Below are 13830 nucleotides of genomic sequence, written 5' to 3' on the forward strand. Positions count from 1 at the left end.
GCTGGGAGCCGTGATGCCTGATTGTCCATCCTGCATCAGGACACCCAGGCCTGGCAACCCCCGGGCTTAGCCTGCCCTTCTGTTGGGATGATGGGGAGGGGGTGCTGGCGCTCGCCAGGTGGGCCCTGACCCCCTGTGGTAGGAGCATGCGGCAGCTCTTCCCTTCCTCCTTCCCCCCAGGCCTGGAGAGCGTGGACCATTACCCCATTCTGGTTGCTGTGACGGGCATCCTGGTGCGACTCCTGGTGCATGGCCCAGCCTCAGGGTGAGTGTTAGGCTCCTAGGCCCTTGGGAGCTGGTGTGGCTGATGGGAGTGGGCCGGCCAGGGCCTGTCTCTTCAACTCTACAGTGAGCCTTGGTGTCGGGTTTCTGAGGTGGGGTGTGGGGGTGGTGCCCAGAGGCAGAGATGCATACAAACTCTCTAGGTGGCAGCAGCCGTGGCTTGGAGTAGAAGACTCGGGGACCTCACTAGCTTGCCGTTATGCTTCAGGCAGGGGTGGGGTGCTGTCGTGCAGTGTAGGGACGCCACTGCTGGAATCAGGGGCTGAGGACACGCACTGCTACTTGTGTTCACAAAGGTTCCGGTAATGAGCATGTACCACCTTTATTAAGGAACTCCATGACAGCTGGATCCTGGATGCTTGTAGGAGCCTCCAGCTCAGCACCCACACAGGAGGGGTTTCAGACCCCTCTTCCCTGCCTCCCTGCGGTGGGTGGTAAGATGAGTATAAGACCAGGGCACTGCCGCAGCCACTATACTGAGACCAGTGCCAGCCCTTAAGAGGCTTCTACCCTCCAGGGACAGCGAGTTCTGGCTCAGCCTTCCCATCTTGGCCATGCTCAGCAGGCTTTTTACTGCTGAAAAGCTGGGGGACAGGCCATGGTGCCCCTTATTGCTGTCTGGTAAGCCTATGGGAAGAGGCCCTGCCCTCAGAGTGGCCTGTGGATGTCTCTGGCCAGAGATGGAGGAGCTGCTCTGGCTGGGGCTCAGGCCAGGCCCACTGGCAGGGGGCTCTCTTGAAGAGCCTTGCCTGCTTTCTGCCTGCCCATCAGACTGCATGGAGTCGTGAAGCTTGAAGGAGGTTGGATGTTGGTATGTGTTTCCTTCTTCCGCTCTGGGTGGGGGTCTGGGTCTTTGGAGCACTCCTTTTCTTCCCCTATGGGCCCACTCTCTTCCTGTCCTGTTGGGAAGGGGGAGATGGTTATGTTTCAGTTCTTCGCCATGACTGCATGATAGCTTCTCGGCCCTAAGGGTGTGCCTTGGGCTCTAACGCGAGGGCTCTTACAGATGGCCCCAGGTCCAGGCCTTGTGCTACATTTGGGCACCAACAGGTGAGGGCTTGTGGCCTTTGGGCCCTGTGTGAGAGCAGAGCAGGAGACAGGGTGGGGAGCCCAGCCCTTCCTTCAGTGAGGGGGCTGATGTAGTTGAGGTCGAGGCCACATGGGAGGCTGGAGGACTAAGCCCAGCGCTCCCACTAGCATCTGGCAGTTTTCCAGGCAGCAGCAGGGAGCGGGGCAAGCGGTGGGTGGTTGGTGGCTTAGCTCTGAGCCCAGGGCAGCCTAGGTCGTCACCAGACCCTCAGAGCCCGTGGAGCTAGCGGACTCAGAGCCAGCCTGGAGCCGCAGGCCCATGGGATTGTAGAGATCAAAGTCCTCGGCTACGGCCAGCTGCACACGCCCATTGAGGCCCCTCCTGCCCGGCTCCAGAAAGACCACATGCTTGTGGACACTGGCCTTGCGGCTGGGCACATCGGGTGGGGTGGTGCTGAGTACCGAGGAGGACTGCACGCTCAGGTCCTGGAGGGGACTGGGTGCCCGGGGCCACCGGCGGCGGCAGCAGCAGCGGCAGGTGCGGCGGTAGCAGCGGCGGCAGCCAGGGCAGGGCGGTGCGAACAGATAGAGCAGCACGAGCACCAGGCCCACGGCACAGCCCAGGAGGGTGGTGAAGCCTGTGTTGAAAGCCTCAGGCTCGGGGCGTGGGGAGTGCACGCTCACGTTGTACTCGTGCGTCTGGTTGTGGTGCAAGTGGGGCCCAACGGCCAGGCACACGAAGAGTCCCTCGTGCCGTGGCTGCACATTGCTGATGGCCAAGCTGCCGTCTGCCAGCACAGCGATGCTGCCGTCTTGCGACCCCGGGGCCACCAGCAGCTCCTGCTTTGGGGACACCCATGCAACGCGCAGAGTAGGGATGCTGGTGTTGCAGCGTAGCCTCAGGGACCGACCCATCTGCACATGCAGCTGCTCCTCTGGCCGCTCCAGGCCCTGAGCCAGGGTGGCTGAGCAGTTCTCAAAGACCCGGCTGTGCTCAAAGAAGCGCACGCGGGATGCAGGCACCTTGAAAGCCAGGCACGTGTATTCCCTGGTGAAGTCACTGACTGCGCTGAGGCCCCGCTGGTGCCAGCGCCGCAGCAGCTGGTAAAGGCGGCAGTCGCAGGGCAGGGGGTTGTTGTGTAAGTAAAGGCCGTTCTTGAGAAAGGCTGGCAGGGCGGCCAGGGCAGTGGCGGGGATGTGGCCCAGGCGGTTGGAGGAGAGGTCCAGCGTACGAAGGTGGGTGGCACCCAGGCCGTGGAGGTGGTGGAAAGAGAAAGAAGAGAGCTCATTGCAGCCCAGGTAGAGTGCACTGAGTGCGCCCAGGCCCCGGAATGCGTGCTCGTCCAAGTGCGCCAGTCGGTTATTGAACAGGAGCAGCCTCTCTAGCGCCCCCAGCCCTTCGAGGTCGTGGCGTCCCAGCGCCCGCAGCTCGTTAGATGATAAGTCAAGCAGCCGCAGGCCACTGGCATTGGTGAAGACTCCGCGACCTAGCACATCCAGCTCGTTGTGACCCAGGTGCAAGGCGCGCAGACGGGCGAAAGGCGTCAGCCACCCGGGGCGCAGGCGCTGGAGGGCGTTGTGGCTCAGGTCAAGGTCTGTGGCAGCGGCCGGCAGCGCGGCCGGCACATCCTGCAGCCCCAGGCCCGTGCAGCTCAGCAGGTCGGCGGCACACACACATTTGTAGGGGCAGTTATGGGGCGCGGAGGGCACGAAGCCCTCCGCGCCCAGGCTGCCCACCCCTACGCGCGGAAGGCACAGCAGTGCACCCAGCAGCACCAGCCAGGCCATAGTGGTGCCTGCTGGGGCTGGGACCGGGGCAGCTCAGTGAGGGACCCAGCACGGGGACTCACCCACTTCTGCTAGCTGTGAGCTCCGCCCCGCACACCAACGGCCCCTGCTCCCCGGCTCCAGGTCCGGATCTGGGGCCAGCCTTCCCCACAGTACTCCCTGGTCCGGCTTCCCCAGCTCTCCGAGTGCTTCCCTGGTCAGCTTCTAAATACTCTCCTGGAGGAGGGCGGGGCCTCAGCCTCCCATTGGCTCCTGTTGGGAGGAGGCGAAGAAGCCCCTCCTCCCCGAGACCAAGGTTCCCATGTGGCCGCCATAGGGGGCGCAAATCCGCCACCAATGCCCCAGGCTGTGCTTAACCAGTGTCTTTGCGGTGCCCATCTACCCCATCTACCCCGTTAACAGTAGGAGGGGAAGCCTGGGAGGCAGTCCTTTAAGCTGCTAGTGATGTTTATTGTTTTCTTTGGAGAGTTAGTGTTTATTAGGAGTAGGCGGGCTTTCGTCATCTGCTGGTCACCCCCTTAAACTGGCACCCAGGCTATAGGAGTTCTTACTGGGATCTAGGATGAGAGACGTGGGGGGTGGGGGACAGGAAGTGAAAAGCAGGGATGTGGGCTGGACTGTCTCACCACTCCTGCCTCTCCAGCAGGTACCGCTTTCTGACTGTCCTTACCCCCATTCTCCCACTAGGACAGAGAGAGCCACGTCAGTGCTCCTTGCTGATCCCTGCTTCCAGCTCCGCTCTATATGTTATCTCCTGGGGCAGCCAGAGCCCCCTGCCCCTGGCACTGCCCTGCCTGCCCCTGACCGGAAGCGCTTCTCCCTGCAGAGCTGTGAGTGTGCCAGGGGTGGGTCAGGGATTTGGGGCTGGGCTAGATCAGGAGTCTCAAGAGCAAATCCCCAAGTTGTGGTGCTTAAGAGGCACTGGGTTCTAGGGCCACATTGGGTCTGACAATTGCTACCACCCCCAGACACAGATTACATCAGTGCCGAGGAGCTGGCTCAGGTGGAACAGATGCTGGCACACCTGACCTCCGCGTCTGCCCAGGCAGCAGCTGCCTCCCTGGTGAGTGGGCACCATGGCACCCAGGTGTATGCCCTTGCATACATGCTGGCACAACTGTGCACGCTGTTTAGGTATAGTCTTTTGTCTGCTTGTCTGGGTGACCATCCCCAGCCCACCCTGTACTCTGCTCCCTGCAGCCCACCAGCGAGGAAGACCTCTGCCCCATCTGCTATGCTCACCCCATCTCTGCTGTGTTCCAGCCCTGTGGCCATAAGTCCTGCAAGTAAGTGGGTCCCATGGATATAGGGAGCTGCGGAAGCAGCAAGGGTACTCAGGCCGTCTTCATCCTCCTCCCCTCCCCTGTTGTAGAGCCTGCATCAACCAGCACCTGATGAACAACAAGGACTGCTTTTTCTGCAAAGCCACCATCGTGTCTGTAGAGGACTGGGAGAAGACGGCGAGCACCAGTACCACCACTTCCTCGGCCGCCTAGCCCACAGAGCAGCAGCCTCCACCCCTGAACTCAGACCCAGGCTGGGCCCTATTTATGAGCTCCCCTTGCCCTGTTCCCATGACCCCCCTGCCATGTCCAACCTCCTTGCCTGAGTGTAACCTCACTGGCAGGAGCCCAGCCGTGTCCTAATTGTGCCTGAGCTCGACTTTCAGTCAGGGCCACAGTGAGCATTAAATTATTATTCCATACAGCCCTGGCCCGGCCCTTCTTGAGGGAGTAGGCTTGTGGGGTATGCCCAGCAAGGCACCTGCCAGATTGTGTCCACAGGAGAGGGCAGGTGTCCCAACCCTTCAGCCTTGTCTGGTCCTCCCAGATAAACAGTGAGTCCAGGGCCTTCGGATGTATCAGGCCAGGGTGCCCCCTGCCAACAGGGAAATGGGGACTCAGCCAGCCCCCAGCATCCCCTCACATGATGATGCGAGGTTCCGGCACCGACTCGCCGATAGATTTGTGGGGCAGCACGCTGGCCCCATTGAGGTAGAGCTCGTCGTTAACGATGACATCTTCACCCAGCACTGTCACGTTCTCCATGCGCACCTCGGGGGGAGGGGGCGTGCCTGGTCAGCCGGGCAAGACACCTTCCCTGGCCCTCCCCCACCCGGCCCAGGCCCCAGGCTTACCCACTGGCCCACGCGGCAGCGCCAGCCCACAATGCAGGACTCGAGCCAGGAGTGGGAGCGGATGCGGGCACCCCGCAGCACCGTGCACCGCCGGATGCACACACCATCTTCCACCACCACACCCGGGCCCAGGCTCACGTTGGGGCCAATGCTACAGTTGCGGCCGATGTGGGCACTCGGGTCCTAAGGACCGTGGGGAGAATACAAGTGAGGCACTCCTCTCCCAAGCCTGAGAAGGGGAGCGGAGGATGGGCTGGGCAGGGTGCTTACCACCAGCACGTTGCCCACAATGCCAGGGCCTGAGTACAGTTGCTCAGGCTGCTTCTGTCGTAGGGACTGTAGGAAGAGGCACATGCCGGTGAGGAAATCCTTGGGCTGCCCTATATCCATCCAGAAGCCTGTTGGGAGGAAATGCATCAGGGGGCTCAGCCCGGCCACACCACACCCCTACCCTGTGGCCTCCCTGCCTCACCCTGCAGCTCCATGGCATATAGCTGCCCCTCCTTGGCCATGACAGGGAAGATCTCCTTCTCAATGGATGTAGGCTGCAGCTGTGGGAGTGGGCAGCTTGTGAGCAGGGTCGTGGGTGGGGACACTACCCGAGCCCACCCCGCAGCTCACTTCTACACACCTGGATGCGCCGCAGCACCGTGGGGCTCAGGATGTACATTCCTGCGTTGATCTTGTTGGACACAAACACCTGTGGCTTTTCCACGAACCGGTGAATGCGTCCTGTGTCAGCCTCACATACCACCACACCATACTTCGAGGGTTCCTCCACTTTGGTCACCTGAGCGGAGGAGGAACTCAGACCCAGTCTGGGGGGCTGTGCCCCAATGCTTAAAGACATATACTGTACAGCTTTGCACCAATGACCCAATGGGACAGTTAAAAACTGGGCAGTGGGAAAGGCTGGGCAAGGGGCACAGGAGTGTCAGAGAAGAAAGACCTGGTCCCTTACCAGGATGGAGCCCTCCTGGCCGTGGTGCCGGTGGAACTGCACCATGGCTTGGAAGGGGAAATCACAGATCACGTCACTGTTGAGGACGAAGAAAGGTTCTGCAGTCTCAGAGAGCAGGTCACGGGCAAGTGCCAGGGGCCCAGCTAGAAGAGAAGTACCGGATCATCTTCCTGGACGCGGGTGGGGAGGGTGGGAGCTCAGAGGCTCAGGAGACCCCAGCCAGACTGGCTCTTACCCCTTCCCAGGCCCTAGACCCTCCCCAAGGGACCTTTACTGACCTGTCCCCAGAGGCTCTTCTTCATGGGACATGGAGATTCGGATTCCCAGCTGGAAGGGAGAAACCGCCTGTCAGGTTCCTCCCACCAGGGTGGGTGGTTGCGCGGGGAGCAAAGAGAAAGGTCAAAAGTCTGAGCCTCACCCTCTGCTCCTGCGCCTTCATTTCCTTCTCCAGCACCTGAGACATGTAGCTCACGGCCAGAATCACGTGGTCCACGCCTGCCTGTTGGACAAAACAGCGCCCGCCGACAGAAGGGCTCAGCCGTAAGGTACGGGCGTTCGCGACCCCCAAGTGCTAGCCGTCCCTCTTCCTGCCAGGTCCCACCACAACACCGACCCCTCGGGGTCTTACCGCGGCCAGCGCCTCCACTTGGTGCAGCAAGATGGGCTTATTGCAGAAATCCACCAGTGGCTTCGGGATGCTCAGCGTCAGCGGCCGCAGACGCGTCCCATAGCCGCCCACCAAGATCAGTGCCTTCATCGCGCCTGCGGGCGGCCGGAGAGTGAATCCCGGGCTCCGCGGCCCGGCTCGCCCGGCGGAGCCCGGCCACACACTCCCGCCGCCATGCCCGGCCCCACGCCCTTCGCCTGCCAGACTGACCCACTCTGGCTCTGCCTTGGCCGCCCAGTCCACTCCGACGCCGGCCCGGGGCAGCACACAGCAGTACACGACGAGAGACGGAGGGCTGCTGGCCCCGAAGTCAGGCCGGACCTAGGCGGGCGGTGACGTAAGCTCGAGCCGGCCAATCGGCGGCCGTCTACGTGGCACGGACGCCGACGTCGGGGCGCTGAAACGCAGCTCTCCGGCAGACGTAGCCAATAAGAGGCCGGGCGCGCCCGGCTGCCATGGGGACCGGGCCCCGGGCCCGCGGGTCAGCTAACCATTGGCGGATCCAAAGGCGGAACTGGCGCCAAGGGCGAGGCTTCCTTCCCGACGGGTGCCGGGGTCGGCCACCACACGGCCGCTTCCGGCCCCGCCCCGGAGGGACGGGAGCCGCGGTGGGGCAGGGCCTGTGTCCTGGAAGCCGCGGGACAGCAAAGACGCGGACACACGTCAGTTTCTAGCGGCTTTATTTTGACATAACACGACCTTAGACACAAGCGGGGCGGGCAGCGCTAGGTGCACAGAAAGGGGCGACCCGGTCCAAGGCCCGAGCACCCCTCCCCCGCACGCAAGGTCCCGAGGAGACGCGGGTGGCCCAGCTGCGGCCGGAGCCAAGAGTGGAAGGGAGGCAGGCCTCGGGCGGCGTGGGCGGGTTTAGGAGGCTTCCAGGAAAGTAGAGTAGAGAGCGAATCCTAGAGGCGAGGCCTCACAGTTCCCCGAGAAGTAAAGGAACCAGGTCCTTCCCAGGGTGCTCCATTTTTTTCCTCATTAAAACTTTTTTTTTAATCGGCAATAACAGAACCAAATTGAACAGCTTTAAAGTTCCAAGCAATCTGCATCTAGGGGGCGTGCACGTGGCCAGATGTGTGCGAGTGAGCAGCGGCTACAGAACTAGCCCAGGCCTTTGGCCCCTGGGGCAACCCCTACATCCACTGCACAGGCCCCGGTGTGGAGGGAGGGTTGGGGTCCCTGGCAAGCTGCTACACTGGTCCCCTTCCTCGTTAAGCACCGCCGGTCCCACCCCCCCAACTAGCCCAGGGGGCTGGTGTCGACTTGGCCCAGGGAAGCACTAGAGAGAGGGGTCACTTGAGCGCCCCAACCCGTGATCCCGCGTTGCACTTTGGTCCCAAGTTGGGGTTTGGGAAGGCAGAGCCTGGCAGGGACAGGGCTCTCTGGCAAGGAGCAGGCAAAAAAAAGTAGAGGCAGTGTGTGTGTGTGTGTGTGTGTGTGTGTGTGCACGCACACACATGCCCACCACCCACCAGATAACAGAGCTGGGTCTCCAAATATCAAAAGTGCTGAAAAAAGGGTTCCTGCCCTGATGGAGCAGCAGCGAATCTCAGGCCCTTCTGCTCTTTTTAGTGCCAGGAAAACACTGGATAGTGGATATAGTCTCTCTCACTAGGAAGAGCAGAACAAGGCAGCATCTGCTCCCAAAACATAGGAACTCAGGAGGCACAGCACATCCCCAGGCTGGAGAGGTTCAACTAAAGGGGGTCCCAAGTGGCCCCTGACTCTGTCTTAGCCTCTGCCCTGCCAGGAAATGAGTCTACACTAATGAAGAGCCACCACCCCTATGGCTGAAGCCACAGAATGGTACAGGAAAAATGGTCATTACTGACCAGAAACAGGCAAGCTGTCCCTCCCAGCCCCAAGGAATGGGAACCTGCCCACCACTGGCACCAGGATCAGAGGGCCGAGAGAGAGATGGGATCCATCAAGGAGCCCATTTAAAATGTGTGAAGCTGCATCTCTAATGACTCAGAAAGTAGTCCACCAGTTCCAAGGCCTCTTAGGCTGACAGGCTTACCTTTAATGCCCAAAGTGACAATGACAGTGGCCCTAAGCTCAGAGGTGAGGGCACTAACCCTGGCAATGGCTAGATGAGTACAGTGTCACCTCCTGGCCACATGTTTGAGGTGGCAGATCTCTGTGCCATTAGGGCCAGCAGCAAAAATGATTAAAACCACCAGAAAGGTCACCCCCTTGGACCTTCACTGTACCACTGTCAGCGTGGGGCAAGGCTACACGCCAGGCCCACAGAGAAGGTGCTGGGTCATCCAGGAAACACCTCCTACAATTCACTTGCTACCAGTTCTTTGTAGAAAGGTAGCACCCCTTGACAACAGGCACAGGGGCAAAAGCTCACCTCAGAAATGGCATGACACAAATCAGTACTTACTAATAAACAAGGCTACAGCCCAGGAAAAAGATCCCAAGAGACAAGGGCTGGCAGATGGACAAATGGACAGACTGATGGATCCCAGGACTGATGAGACTAAACTCATTAGCAGAATCTGGACACCTGCAACCCAAGGTCCAAATAATGTCCCCATGATCCCATAAGCTTAAAGCTCTCCCTCACAAGACTGGAGCTCCTCACCGTGGGCTGCTGCCTCGAGCTTAGCCTAGGGAAAGGTGACACCCTGAGCGGACCACAGCCCTTGAGCCCTGGGAAGGGCAGCCTATCCAGAGGCAGCACAGCTGCCCAAGCTAGAGGAAGGAGTCTCCCACCCACAGCACAAGAACTGCAAATACTGTCTAGGCCAGAGCCACCGGAGGCCCTGAGGCCTGCTGGGACACTGATTCTCCTCGGCAAACAGAGCAGGTACCCTTCAGTGGGGCAAGAAGGAGTGGCTTCCTCAGGCAAGGGATCTTGATAAGAAAGGCTGGCTGGGGTGTGCAGGCAGGAAGAGGAGCAGGTTCAAGTGCCAGAGTGCCTGGGGATCCCAGGGCCTGCCCTCTGCCATAAGCTGGTCTCAGCCCAGCTTCCTCATGCCAAGGTCAGAACCAAGGACGGGTCCAGCAATGTGCAATTGGCCCTGTGCTACCTGGGGGGCATGTGTTAAAAAGCTGGCTGATGCCTATGCCACCAGACTAGAAAGTCCCCCAACAGATGGGCACCCAGTCCTCTACTGGTAAGGAACAAGGGATGAGTGAGCACAGAGGGGCCCTGCACCAGCCCAGGGCTTCACCCTAAACCAGCAAGACCCCGCAGCCACAGACGCCAAAGACCTAGGCAAGAGAAACCAATGTCCAAGGGTACCCTGTCCCTGCTGCCGAGCCCATCCACCAGGGGCACCCTTTCCTTCCTAAGTCAGCCTGGACACAGCAGTCAGAGCCATAGAGCTAGAGGAGCCTGGCTGAAAGGATGTGTGTTGTGCCCTCCTTCACTTTATATATACGGATTCCAGGCTACAGCTAAAAACATTTCTTTTAGTTTACACCAAAGAGAAATATAACCCTTTTAAAAGCAAGTCTGTGTGTCCTCACGGCGAGTTCAGTCAGAGCAATGGTCCCTGCCTGCGGGTGGAGAGGAAGGGGTTCTGGGGGCCCAGGGCTGGGCCTACTGGTTCTCGTCCCGCATCTGTTCCATGATGCTGATGAGGTTCTCCAGGCCGAACACATAGCCTCGGTCCGGCCCGTCATGCACGGTGGGGTCATCCCGGAAGCCCTTGAACGTGCTGTGTGCAAAGTCGATCATGCGGACATCCACCTTGGGTGGAGAGGAGGGGCCAGCCTCAGGGCTGGTGCTACTGGGGCTGGTGCTGGGACCACAGGGCGGCGCCCCCTCAGAGAGCCCTGTATCCAGGTGCTTGAGACGCATCTCTGCCCGGCGGTCCAGGAAGGACTCTGCCCGGCACTCCCTGCCATCATAGATGACAAGCAGGGAGCTAGAGTAGAAGCGGTAGGAGGCCTGCCGCTCCAGCACAGCTTTCAGGCCCCGCAGTTTGCTCAGGATGGGCTCAAAAAGGTCACGCCTCAGGTCCAGGCCGTTGTGCAGGTACTGATAGAGGGCGTTGCGGAAGCCTTCAATGGAGAGCCCGCGGCCATAGTACTTGTTCCTGCAGAGGTAATGCCCTGTATCCAGCTGGTACACCTGAAAGCCCAGGAGACAGAGCGGGTGAGCACCAGGAGTCTGAAAGTCTGATGACCTTCAGGTGGCCTGGGCAGGCACTGTCTGGAAAGTACTGACCAGTCTGACTCATCCCAGTGTCAAGGCCACAGGCTCTCACAGAGGCTCTGGATCTGGAGCCCAGACTAAGGTCAAAGGGCAAGGCCAAGAGGGGTCAGGGAACCCTGTGGAGGCTCCTGGGACTCACCCTCTCGGAGGAGATTCTGGACCACTGTGGGCCAGGAGGACACCTGGCAGGGGGAGCAGGCAGGTACGTGGGCCACCCAAGCCCCACAGGTGGCGGCAGCAAGGCTCTCACCAGGGGCAACTCACCTGCATGCCACAGACCCTGACACCCAGTGAGGCTGACGTACTCTGCTCGCACTTCCTCATCTGCCGGGCCGCCTTCTCCGCGGATGCATCATCCCCGTGCTGCCGGGTGCCCATCTTCAGGTCCAGCACACAGGGGTACTTGAAGTGGTGCACCACGTTCTCAAGCAAGAGGAACTCTGGGCCATGGTCAAGGAGATTAACAGCCACACTCACCACCAGCCCCAGCCAGGAAGCCATGACCAAATTTTTCTATTAAAGGGGCATTCTCTTCTAATGTGATCTGTATTCACCTCACAAACTCTCAAATGTAGATGTCACACCACTGGCTTACTCCTTCTTTTCAAAAATTTTTTATTGTAGCAAAATATACATAACATAAAATTTACCATTTTCACTATGTTTAACTGTACAATTCAGTGGCATTAAGCATATTCACATAACTGTGCAACCACCATCACCAGAACTTTTTCATCTTCCCAAACAAAAACTAGAAACTGTACCCACCTCTCCCATTCCTCTTCAGACCCCCACCCCCAGTAACTACCATTCTATTTTCTGTCTCTAGGAATATGACTATTCTGGACGCTTCTTATTTGTCCTTTTGTGTCTGGCCGTTTCACTTAGTAAAAATGTTTTCAAGTTTTATCCAATTTGTGTGTAGCATGTGACAAAATTTCATTCCTATTTATGGCTGAAAAATATTCTGTGATATATATATATATGCCAAATATGCTGATACCATCAATTTTTTTCTGTTTTATTCTGTCCTGCACAAACAAACTAAAGAAGACCTGGAAGATTCGCATATATCCCTGGCACCAGCAGTAAACCAAGGTCCTACAAAAGTCACACTCCACCCAGGTCTAAAAGAAATAAGGAAGACATCTTTGCAGCACTACTACAAACATGAGAAATCAGGATTATCATTCCTGAATAGGAATCTTAGAAAAAGGTGGATTTTAATTTCTATCCTGCCTTTTTCTGACTAAACTTCAAACCAGTAGACTACATATTTAAACTTGTCCCTAGTATTTCTAGAACCTTCTGCTTAAAATGCCACTATGGTCCTGGCTGGCTGACATTTATACACATGTCCTCATTTACATCTACTGTCTGCAACCATCTTGGATAAAGGTACAGCTTTGTCATATCTGTCAGAAGTCATCGGGACCACAGCCTGGACCTCACTTCCATACTGGGGGACAAGAAGCAATCACATGATCTTGGATGGTAAGATACTTGGCATCACTTGACGATGAACATATTAACATCTTCTAATTCTTTATAAAGAATAAATTACAGAAAACCATTAAATTGGTCTTTAATTAATTTCATCACCTGCTATAACCTATAAAAAGTAGCAATAAAACTTTAAAAGGGCCACAGGAACACCTCACAGTGCCAGAGAGCATAGGCTCTTGAATCCTACTTTGGCCATTCACAGGCCTGGGCACAGCACTTAATCCCCCTGTGCTCCAATCTCCTCATTTATAAATGGGCTTCGTTAACACTTCCTCCCTCAAGACAGTTCTGAAAACAGTAAAGAGAGAGGGCTCAGCACATTTCCCCTCAGTTTCTCAGTATTAGTTCTTCACAGTCTACTGCTTCAATCACCATAAACGATCACCAGAATTCGCATTTTATAATACTTCTTTACTTTTACCATCTTAAAGACTATTACATATTGTTCAGGTATGGTGTTTATCTTAGACAAAACACAAAAACAAAAACAAAACCCACTTACCACTTTGTCATAATTACTTTATCATAGCCACTTTGTCATAATTACTTTTTAGGAAGGGAGAAACTGTGTGTGCACATGCACGCACACACATGCAGATCCCTGATTCTAGACATGCACTGATACATACAGTAACCACTGAGCACATCTAGCCATTTAAATTTAAATAAATGCAAAATTCTCTAATTCTATAATTCAGTCAGCAAGCATGTTTCAGTTACTGGGTGTGGCCAGTGGCTACCATACTAAACACAGATACACACACCTTCACTGTCCCAGAAGGTTCTGCTGGACAGCACTCTTCTGAACTGCCAAGTTAAAGCTTCAGGCTTACCAGTTCGGAAAGGCAGGAGAAAACGTGTCAATAAAACAAAGAAGGACAATGAGCCTATGAAAAAGGATGATGAGAGCAAGACGTGCTCCCAGACAGAGAGGGCCACGGGCCTGGTGCTAGAAGGTGTCCTGACACAGGACCAACCCATGGTCCCAGCAGAGGGCACTGTTGAAGCCTTAATAACAAGGATACTGTAGAGCTTTCGGTCCTTGGACTCGGAGCGCATGCGGCTCAGCTGCTGCTTGTGACAGCGCAGGCTCCAGGGATTGTGGCTGATCTTCTCAGAACTCAGACCACTGTTGCCGTCCAGCATCTGGAAAGGGACATCCGAGTGGCTGTGGAGCTCCACCTTCGGACTCTTTGCCTCCTGGGAGCTAAGAAGGAAGAACAGGACACAATGCTGAGGGGCTCAGACAAGTCACCCTCTGGAGTCTCGGTGCACAGGGTGAA

The 13830-nt window shown here is 57.3% G+C and overlaps 4 protein-coding genes across 13 annotated transcripts in view; 1 reads left to right on the forward strand and 3 right to left on the reverse strand.

Annotated features, from left to right (window-relative positions):
- Positions 1-4806, forward strand: part of RNF123 (ring finger protein 123) — a 28501-nt gene extending 23695 nt beyond the window's left edge. For 2 of the 4 annotated variants that reach the window (XM_059389742.1, XM_059389740.1), the window contains exons 35-37: positions 181-265; positions 3787-3929; positions 4068-4562. In XM_059389742.1, the coding sequence (XP_059245725.1) occupies positions 181-265; positions 3787-3929; positions 4068-4408 (569 nt within the window). In that variant the 3' untranslated portion in view covers positions 4409-4562. Of the gene's footprint in view, positions 1-180; positions 266-3786; positions 3930-4067 lie in introns of all 4 variants that reach the window. The other 2 variants (XM_059389741.1, XM_059389739.1) reach the window with 2 other exon arrangements.
- On the reverse strand, positions 589-7210 carry GMPPB (GDP-mannose pyrophosphorylase B). Of its 2 annotated transcripts, none has more exons than XM_059389758.1 (10): positions 7075-7210; positions 6826-6959; positions 6616-6696; positions 6476-6524; positions 6198-6340; positions 5868-6026; positions 5709-5787; positions 5507-5634; positions 5237-5419; positions 589-1181 (listed from the first exon to the last, which is right to left on the reverse strand). In XM_059389758.1, exons 2-10 carry the CDS (start codon positions 6952-6954, stop codon positions 1158-1160), a joined length of 975 nt encoding a protein of 324 aa, XP_059245741.1. In that variant the 5' UTR covers positions 6955-6959; positions 7075-7210; the 3' UTR covers positions 589-1157. The 2 variants fall into 2 exon arrangements, with proteins under 2 accessions (XP_059245741.1, XP_059245740.1); XM_059389757.1 differs by lacking the exon at positions 589-1181 and adding an exon at positions 4776-5153 and having other exon boundaries at positions 7075-7209.
- AMIGO3 (adhesion molecule with Ig like domain 3) lies at positions 1195-3793 on the reverse strand. Its single transcript, XM_059389750.1, has one exon. It carries the CDS (start codon positions 3097-3099, stop codon positions 1561-1563), a length of 1539 nt encoding a protein of 512 aa, XP_059245733.1. The 5' UTR covers positions 3100-3793; the 3' UTR covers positions 1195-1560.
- A 317-nt stretch (positions 7211-7527) lies between the features above and the next one.
- Positions 7528-13830, reverse strand: part of IP6K1 (inositol hexakisphosphate kinase 1) — a 64749-nt gene continuing 58446 nt past the window's right edge. For all 6 annotated transcript variants that reach the window (XM_059389756.1, XM_059389751.1, XM_059389754.1 and 3 more), the window contains 3 exons: positions 13573-13754; positions 11306-11481; positions 7528-10957 (listed from right to left, as the gene is read on the reverse strand). In XM_059389756.1, the coding sequence (XP_059245739.1) occupies positions 10424-10957; positions 11306-11481; positions 13573-13693 (831 nt within the window). In that variant the 5' untranslated portion in view covers positions 13694-13754 and the 3' untranslated portion in view covers positions 7528-10423. The remainder of the gene's footprint in view (positions 10958-11305; positions 11482-13572; positions 13755-13830) is intronic.

The sequence above is a fragment of the Mustela nigripes genome, chromosome 2 (assembly GCF_022355385.1).
Source record: "Mustela nigripes isolate SB6536 chromosome 2, MUSNIG.SB6536, whole genome shotgun sequence".
Classification (NCBI taxonomy): Eukaryota; Metazoa; Chordata; class Mammalia; order Carnivora; family Mustelidae; genus Mustela; species Mustela nigripes.

Excerpts from the sequence above, each read along its gene's own strand:
- GMPPB (XM_059389757.1), bottom strand. The coding sequence starts at position 6,954 with ATGAAGGCACTGATCTTGGTGGGCGGCTATGGGACGCGTCTGCGGCCG. Across the intron at positions 5,788-5,867 it reads CGGTGCTGCGGCGCATCCAG|CTGCAGCCTACATCCATTGA; the intron begins GTGTGTAGAAGT and ends CCACTCCCACAG. Across the intron at positions 5,154-5,236 it reads GCTGCCGCGTGGGCCAGTGG|GTGCGCATGGAGAACGTGAC; the intron begins GTAAGCCTGGGG and ends CCTCCCCCCGAG.
- AMIGO3 (XM_059389750.1), bottom strand. The coding sequence starts at position 3,099 with ATGGCCTGGCTGGTGCTGCTGGGTGCACTGCTGTGCCTTCCGCGCGTA.